This window comes from Aegilops tauschii, chromosome 3, assembly GCF_002575655.3.
Source record: "Aegilops tauschii subsp. strangulata cultivar AL8/78 chromosome 3, Aet v6.0, whole genome shotgun sequence".
Lineage (NCBI taxonomy): Eukaryota > Viridiplantae > Streptophyta > Magnoliopsida > Poales > Poaceae > Aegilops > Aegilops tauschii.
The window spans coordinates 490,231,450-490,240,205 of NC_053037.3; the positions used below are offsets into that span (position 1 = coordinate 490,231,450).

Consider the following 8,756-nt stretch of genomic DNA (forward strand, 5'->3'; position numbering starts at 1 on the left):
CCATTTTCTCTCCTTCCTTCTTTCACTATTGCCGTCGTCGCCGCTCAACTACCCCGGCCACCATGCCCCACCCCTGACGGAAATATGCGTCTCCGTCACCTCTGGCGATCCAACAGGGCTCCCCGCCGCTTCTCCTTCGTCTCCGTTCAACCACCTGTCCTCCGACCGCCCCGCCAGGTACCATCCTCTACCATGCCCGGAAACTGTTCGATGAATCGCCGGAACTGAAAACAATTGTTCCTTCTTGTTTGTAGCAATGGATTCCAATTTGGAGTACATATACGAGCAGTATGTTGAGTCCTTCGACGGCTCGTCGGACGACGAGTACTCCGGTGAGACGGCGATCCTCGAAGACGCGGAGCGTGCAGAGGAGCATGTTCTCAATTTCAAGGGCTTGATCAAGGGTCATCGAGTGCTCAACCGCAACAGGGCGCACAGACATTTGACACCGATGGTCGACTACTTTGCCCCTGATGCGCTATTCGCTGACCATTTTCGTCGATGTTTTCGAATGCGCAAGACTGTCTTCGATCGTTTGTACCATGGCATCCGGTCTTACGATGAGTACTTCATCCTGAAGAAGGACGCCATGGGAACGATTGGCTTCTCTGATTACCAGAAATGCACGGCCACACTCCAGATGCTTGCATATGGCACGGACGCTGATTCGTGGGACGAGTACCTACAGATGCCTGAGAGCACATGCGAAGATGCCATGCTCAGGTTTGCAACTGTCGTGGTTGAGGTGTTCGGACCTCAGTACCTGAGAGAACCAACTGTGGAAGACACCGAGAGGCTCCTGGAAATCTCAAAAACAAGAGGGTGCCTTGATTTGCTTGGATCTCTTGACTGCATGCATTGAAAATGGAAGAATTGCCCGAAGGCTTTGCAAGGGTAATATCAGGGTCATGTTAAGAAGTCGACCACCATTTTTAAAGCGGTTGCATCATAGGATCTTTGGATTTGGCACGCTTTTTTTTGGCGTGCCTGGGTCTCACAATGATATCAATGTGCTGCAACGATCACCGTTGTTTGCGAGACTAACTGAAGGAAAAGCTCCTCCTTGCCATTGTATTGTTAATGGGCATGAGTACAACATGGGTCACTATCTGGTTGCGGTATCTACTCTTCATGGGCTACTTTTGTCAGCACCATCTCAAACCCAGTTGGCTAGAAAAAGTCTCACTTTGCCCAAAGACAAGAAGCAGTTCGAAAGAATGTCGAGAGGGCATTTGGAGTTCTTCAAGCCCGTTTTGCAGTTGTTCGTGGACCTGCAAAACAATGGGATCCGGAGACCTTGTGGGAGGTGATGTCATGTTGTGTGATCATGCGCAACATGATCGTCGAGGATGAGGGTGACAATGCTGCCGCAGCTGTGGAATTTGAGAAAATGGGTGATCCTATCCAACTTCCGGACTATAATTCGGCCACATTTAAGGAGTTTATTCAAATGCATCAACAAATTCGGCATCGACCAACTCACGAGTAGCTCAAGAAAATCTGATTGAACATGAGTGGACGATGAAAGGGGACAATAATGTTGGGATGTAAATATTTAAACTTTTTAAAATTTGAATTAGTGCTGCATGCGGCTACTTGATCATGCGGATTGGGAAAAGAAAAACTGAAAGGTTGGATGTATGCGGCTACGGTTGGAAGCCGACCTCCCGCATCTGTTGTCCATGGACTGGCCCCCCTATTCGCGAACAAATGCGAGAGGTTTTTTGCAGGTTGCCATTGAAGAGGCCATTAACCATGTATCATATATCAACGGGAGTACCTAGAACTCATATAGATGAGATATGATTTGGTCTCATTCACCTAGAAAACAAGAACAGATACAACCCACATCGGCACACACGCATTTTATAGCACTACATCCAATGTCTATAAAAGATGAATGAGACCAAATTATGTCTCATCTAGATGAGTTCTAGCAAAACTGTTTGACACCGGTACGTCTGCGAAACGAACAAATCGTGTGCAACAAGGAAAACAAGGCGCATAACATTTTCTTTTCTGAGAAATACGAGAAAGGACTGAACGAGGAAAACAAGAGATGTACGCAACACAGACCGAGAATGGAAAAAGGAGAACAAAAGATGTCAGATATAGTTGTTGTTAATATATGCAGGAAAAATCAAATCTGCACATGAAGGGCGTATTTTTGTACGATGACGGTGCGAGCCGCAACACGCAGCTGAAAAATGTTTAGAATATTATATCTTGGGTTCCAGTCCATACTGGTTTTTATATGTGTGAATGAATGAGGGCCGGGCCGACTACCAAACGCATGGACACGGAGCGAGCCTGCGCGCGAGGACACGAATTCTGACACGGGGCGGAACTAGATTACGTACGTACGCACCAAGTATGAACTGCTACAGCTGGCCGTCCCTGTACCTCCGCGCGCAAAATAATCCAAGTTTTGGAGGTCGGCAACTGTTCCTTGGTCCCGATCTCGAGGGGCGAGCGAGCGAGAAGCACAAGCAAAACGCAATTCCGCGTGACCCATGCCACCGACCACGCCAAACATGCTGCCTTCCTAGCTGCTGGCTAGCACAGCACAGTGTGAAAAACACAATATACTCAGAACTTGCCTGAAATGGCACCACGCCTATGAGACAACAGCTAGCGATGCAATCACTTCGCACGAATCAACCTGGCCCATGAAACTATATCGAGCCTTTGCCCTTGTTGGACTTGACAAGTTGAAGAGCCGACATGCACAACAGCACAAGGAACCTGCTATCCTCTGTTTGTGTGAAATATATGCACCAAGATGCCGGGGGCAACCTTCTTTCTGAGAAAGGAGGTCGATTCGTGCGAAGTGATTTCTCGTGCATCCGAAAAGACAAAGCTAGCTGTAAATAATACCAGTAGTTAAGAGAGAAGCGACAGGGCATTCACATTCACCGTCTGTATCTTTTTCGAAAAAGGGTGCATTACACCCGGCCTCTGCATAGCTAAGATGCACACAGCCAAACAATATCCTCTCATTCAAAAACACCGTCTGTATCTGTATGTGTGACACATCGATCCGTCGCAGACAAACAAACAAACAAAATCATTGCTGGCGAGAGGCAGGAGTTGAAATCCAACTTATGCACCCCCTCCTCATCGAGATTAGACAATGCGGGACGCTTGACCGCTGCTTGCGCGCACTCAACAGACGGTTCAACAACAGAGTGCAGGTTCTGGGCTCCTCATCTCGTCTGACTGATTATTTTCACCCGGACCGGAGGTGCACATAAAAACAAAACGCTCGAGACGACCGGCCCTGCACACGTATCATGCAGCAGGGACTGCGACTCGCGGTGCACTCATGTCACGAATGATTGATCGGCCCGTTCCCGGTCACGAAAAATCACCGGAGGCATGCGGAATCGCGTTGCCTCGGCGCGGGCACGACCGGACAGGCGCAACAGCCAACAAGGTGTGGAGGTGCACGAAGCGTGGAGGGAACCTGCGCGCCCGTGCGGCGCGACCGTGTGCCGGTGTGCCGTGTGTTGAGGTCTGGACCCTGGCGCAGGGGAGCGGCCGCCGACTTCCTCCTAGAGATATTTTTTTAGTTTACCTTGTCTGCCATGTTGCTACTCCGGCTCCTATAAAAACTACCAAGTCGGAAAGCGCTCAGAAGGAAGGAGCCGCTGAACTTGAACCCGAACGTAACCGCCCGAGCAAGCATATATACCTCCCGGCCAAGGACGGACAGACAGAGAGCGGAGAGGAGAGGGAAGGCGCCGCGGACGATGACTCGACCAACAATGGAGTCCGGCGCCTCCTCGCCGCTCCTGCTCGGCCTCGTGCTGCTCTCGCTCTTCTCAGGTGCGTGCTCTGCCCTGCTTCCACCTTGCTTCCTTCTGCTATATACGAGTTTGTTCTCTTCTTTCTCGCGCCGCTCTGCCTCTCTGCCCTCCGCGGACGCCGCCATTGCCGTCGATCAGCCGGGTCAACAGCTCTGCCTACTCTCTCCGCCGCCGTCACCGCGGCAGCTTTGCCTGTCGAATTCAGTACGCGGTTTGTTGCTCGTCTAGTCGTCTTCCACCTCCCAATCCGTAGTGCCGTTTCCAGGAGCAACCGAGAGGCCGCGCACGTGCCCGGGCGGTGCGACCGTGTGGTGCGCCAGGCCTGGACTCTGCTGTAGGCCAGCGGACGCCGACTTCCGCCCAGATATTTCATTAGTTTACCTTCTCTGAACGCATTGGTATCCGGTGGTATTTGGCACTCCTATAAAAACTTGGGAAGGCGAGGGGTCGATCCCGAGGGAAGGAGCCGCTCTCTACTTTACCAACACGAACGTAACCGCCCAGAGGCCCAGACCTCATATATCCGCCGAGGACAGGGCCACAGGGGCCGAGAGGAGAGCAGAGAACGAGACGAGCAATGGAGCATCGCGTCCCATCGTCGCCGCTCCTGCCCTGCATCCTGCTGCTGCTCTCGCTCTTCTCAGGTGTGTGCTCTGCTTCCTCCTCCTTGCTTCCTTCTGCTCTTGAGCTTTTCTCTTCTTGCTTGTACCCTTCCTCCAGCCTCCGCCATTGCTGTCGATCAATCTGGTGGAGCGCTCTGCGATTCTTTCTGCGCTTCTGCCATCTCGAACGGTTGCCCATCGAATTCTATGCACGATGTGTTGCTCCTGCCCCAACCGGTAGTGCCGTCTCCAAGAGTTTCAATCAAGACTGTTTTCGCTGCAATTACGGGGCTGTGCGGTTCCAAGAGCCTGTTCGAGCTACCATCAAGCTACGAAACAGAGCATGGAGATCTCAGATCCGGTGGACCTGCGTCGAATTGCTCTTCCACTAACTGTAGCTCGTCATTGTCGTAAGAGTTAATTTAGCCGCCTCGCTTTGTCAGCTTTGATGCGCGCGCATGTGAGACCATCTTCAAGTTTCCCGCGTCATCACAAGACTTATTTATTCATAGCCCGAACCAACACACTTTTTCTTTGCGCACACTGAAGCCAATACACTTGCGAATTCACCCTTCTTCTCTGCTACTACTTGCGAGTATATGTCAATCTCACCTGACCGCAACTGCATGCATCATCATCTGGATATCAGTTGGAGTATAGTAGGCTGTCTATTTCCGACCGATTATTTTGTGCAAGTTGATCGCCAAAGAGACTGCCGACCTAAAGCATTCGGTGGCTATATCTGAAAAGTGAAATTCGATTTCAAAAATGTTTTTTTATCTCTTTTCGAAGAAGATATTTTCGAAACAATGGTATAGTAGCAGTTGATTGCTCCTCGCACTGTTAACCTCGCCGTGCCTTTCCGCAGTGGGCACAGTGTCGGCGCAGCAAAAGTTCGGCATCAACTACGGGCAGATCGCCAACAACCTGCCGGACCCCACGCAGGTGGCGAGCCTGCTCCGGTCCATGAACGTGAACCGGGTGAAGCTCTACGACGCGGACCCCAAGGTGCTGACGGCGTTCGCCAACACGGGCGTGGAGTTCATCATCTCGGTGGGCAACGAGAACCTGCAGACCATGGCGACCAGCCCCGGCGCGGCGCGGCAGTGGGTGGCGCAGCACGTGCAGCCCTTCATCCCGGCCACCCGCATCACCGGCATCATCGTCGGCAACGAGGTGCTGGGCAACAACGACACGGCCATGGCGGCCAGCCTCGTGCCCGCCATGCAGGCCGTCTACGACGCGCTCGCCGCGCTCGGGCTGAGCGGCCGGGTGACGGTCTCGTCGGCGCACTCGGTGAACGTGCTCGCCAGCAGCTTCCCGCCGTCGTCCGGCGCGTTCCAGGAGGGCGTGGCGCAGTACGTGAGGCCGCTGCTGGACTTCCACAGCAAGACGGGCTCCCCCTTCCTCATCAACGCGTACCCATTCTTCGCCTACAAGGGGAGCCCGGCGAGCGTGTCGCTGCCGTACGTGCTGTTCCAGCCCAACGCCGGCGTGCGCGACGGCGGCCTGGTGTACGACAACATGCTGTACGCGCAGATCGACGCGGTGTACGCGGCCATGAAGGCCATGGGGCACACGGACATCGGCGTGCGGGTGTCGGAGACGGGGTGGCCGTCGAAAGGGGACGAGGACGAGGTGGGCGCCACCGCGCAGAACGCGGCGGCGTACAACGGCAACCTCATGCAGCGGATCGCCATGGGCCAGGGCACGCCGCTCAAGCCCAGCGTGCCCATCGACGTGTTCGTGTTCGCGCTCTTCAACGAGAACATGAAGCCCGGGCCGGCGTCAGAAAGAAACTACGGGCTGTTCTACCCCAACGGCTCCCCGGTGTACGCGATCAACGCCGGCACCGCCGGGTCCGGCGACGGCGGGGGGTCGTCGGTGGGGAGGTTCGACCCGTACTCGTCGCAGTCCATGTTCTCGGCCGCGTCCAGATTGGTGGCGGTAAGAAGAAGATTATCTTCTTTGACGCTACTGCTGGTATTGCCCGTGCTGTCAGCATTGTTGGCATGCTGATTGATTAAAGTAAACTAGTAGTGATTCATCACCATTCATTGTATACGGAAGCATGTTGTAAATCAGTTATGGGGCAGGCCGAGATTCGGAAATTCGGCACGACGGCGATGTCTGTCCCGGAAAGTTTTCCCTTTCTCTGATTATTCCCGCCCCAATGATCGATCTCGAGAGGAAAAGGCACGGGCCTGTGAAGATGTGGAGGCACCCCCAAAGGGACGGCGATGGACGGGCGGCCGGGCATCGCAGAAAGCGCGGCAATTCCTAGAGTGTTTGACTGGAGAAACATGCTAGCTGTAGTAGCACTTAGCGGGAAAGAAATCGTGTCAGGGAATGTCAAGCGTCAAAGTGGCAAAGCAATTCAACGTCGAGGTCTCGTCGTGTCGCCGAACAACACGAGGGAAAGCTCTACTAACTCGTAATCTGAATGAACTTGCACGCCTGATCTTGGGCTTTTTCTGCGGTCTGGCTTGCAGATAACGTTAGCGACGGCGGTGGGTGTCATGCTCGCCGCATTATTCCCCCGAGCTTCCTCCACACGTACCACCACCACCCCCGCACGAATGATTGGGGCTCCCTTCCGGCTAACGCATCGTCCAGCGAAGAGCCTGAGTTGTCCTGGCCACTAGTTCATCATCAGACTCAGATCGAACGATAGACTTATTTTCCCTGACAAAGAGGTACAGATAACTCACTAGCTCGCCTCAGGCTCGCGCCCCTGACACGGTAGTTTAAGCTTGGTACCAAATCGTGGCGAGAAAGTGGCCGAACGAAAGGAAGTTCCGGACGAAAACCCCAGCACAGCAGCGGCGGATTCGGGGCGTGTTGCGCCCATGTCTGGTTAGGTAACAGGTCACGCAACGCAAGCCCGAGCCTCCGGTGCGCCATGTGCCCGTGCATGTGGAATGATCCATCCTGTTGAGCGGCGTGCTCGGCTACAGGGACCGCTGGTTCCCTCCCTGTTTGTTGAGACCCATCGCTGGCTTGATGGGTCTGACCACCGGTACGCGCGCAATTATGAGCCGCGCATGCGCTACGATCGTAGCCAACCAGCAAACCGAGAGATTTTGCTGACGGCTCCTCCCAAACCACCGCGCACTCCGCCGATCGGTCCAGAGGCGTCGGCGTCATGCCCTGCAAGAAGCCAACGATGGAGACTAGAGGCGGTCCAGATAGGGAGGTATCGTCCTTGTCTGGCTGCCGAGCGAGTTGTTGACCGCCCGCTCGCTCGATCACCACCCGGTGCCTCATGTCATGCAGCGTGGGCGTGTAGCGCGCCAGTGGCATCCATTTCAGAGCTCGGAGCCAACCGACTCGTACTGTTCGGCCGTTCGAAATCTCATGTCATCCATGGCTTGTTGCTGATACTGACCATGCGAACGTGGTGGCCTGTGGAATATCTACCCCTTTTGCTGGATATCTTTTTCTGGTTCACAAGTCGGTACTGACTGCTTCAGCCTCCGTGTATGTGAGCAGCGTGCGAGTCTGCGGGGGAGGCTTTATTCCCGGAATCACAGTGTGCAGTTATCTTTCTGAAAAAGAAACATGTGTAGGTGCTGCCCACCCATATATGCCTGTCCCTGTAGGCTGTAGCGGTATATCTTTACCTATTTCGTCGTTCAGATGCAAGTGCCTTTTTTCATTGGGGTGTGTACTGTGTGTGTAGCTTGACGCAGATAATAGGCCACATTGCTTTTGCGGTGATATGATAATCGTGCTGTGTGCTTCTGAACCTGTGTTCCTGAAGAAAACGGACGGTTCTGTCAGAGTTTTGCGCTCAATGTACTCTTTTTTCTATGGCACAGGCGATAGAGAATTTCTGGTTCTGAGTGGATATCAAGAGCTGTACTATAGCTGCACTGACTGCGGAGGCTGGACATGTTAGATGAATGTCTTGTATGTACTAGCTAGTTTGCAGTTACATCGAATTTGTTTGGTAATCTTGTCTTTCTAAGCTTTTTTTTTTTGTCGAGGCTATCGTGTTTATTCATCATTTCTGCAATGCTTACATGGTCCAGGTTGAACCTTTGCCAATTAAAAAATGGCAAAAATCAGAGAATTTGTTAGTGTAAAAAACTCAGAGAATTGTCACTTGTTCTTTTTTTTATGGGTTGTTCTTGGTTAACTTCCATTGATGTTATGGGTCTGTGGGTGTAACAGATGGTTTCATCAGTACATTATTCAGCCTGGTGGGAAGATATCAAATGGAGCCTTGATGCTTTTTTAGAAAGGTAAGTCCGTCTGGGGTAAAAGCCCATACGTTTTGGGCTCGGCATAGCTCAGCTGACGACAAGAAAGCCCATACTTGGAGGCACGCCCTTCTCTCTCT

General features: G+C 52.9%; 2 protein-coding genes across 3 annotated transcripts; both read left to right on the forward strand.

The window, feature by feature from the left end:
- The first annotated feature begins 256 nt into the window (after window positions 1–256).
- On the forward strand, window positions 257–862 carry LOC109751116 (uncharacterized). The gene has a single exon (XM_020310024.1). It carries the CDS (start codon window positions 257–259, stop codon window positions 860–862), a length of 606 nt encoding a protein of 201 aa, XP_020165613.1.
- Window positions 863–3,522: 2,660 nt separating this feature from the next.
- On the forward strand, window positions 3,523–6,573 carry LOC109751111 (glucan endo-1,3-beta-glucosidase 14). Of its 2 annotated transcripts, none has more exons than XM_020310015.4 (2): window positions 3,523–3,828; window positions 5,280–6,573. In XM_020310015.4, the coding sequence occupies exons 1-2, from the start codon at window positions 3,753–3,755 to the stop codon at window positions 6,428–6,430; spliced, it is 1,227 nt and encodes a 408-aa protein (XP_020165604.1). In that variant the 5' UTR covers window positions 3,523–3,752; the 3' UTR covers window positions 6,431–6,573. The 2 variants fall into 2 exon arrangements, with proteins under 2 accessions (XP_020165604.1, XP_020165605.1); XM_020310016.4 differs by having other exon boundaries at window positions 3,631–4,453.
- Window positions 6,574–8,756: the final 2,183 nt, after the last annotated feature.

Coding starts and splice junctions, on each gene's coding strand:
- LOC109751116 (XM_020310024.1), top strand. CDS start 257: ATGGATTCCAATTTGGAGTACATATACGAGCAGTATGTTGAGTCCTTC.
- LOC109751111 (XM_020310015.4), top strand. CDS start 3,753: ATGACTCGACCAACAATGGAGTCCGGCGCCTCCTCGCCGCTCCTGCTC. Junction 3,829..5,279: donor GCTGCTCTCGCTCTTCTCAG/GTGCGTGCTCTG, acceptor GCCTTTCCGCAG/TGGGCACAGTGTCGGCGCAG.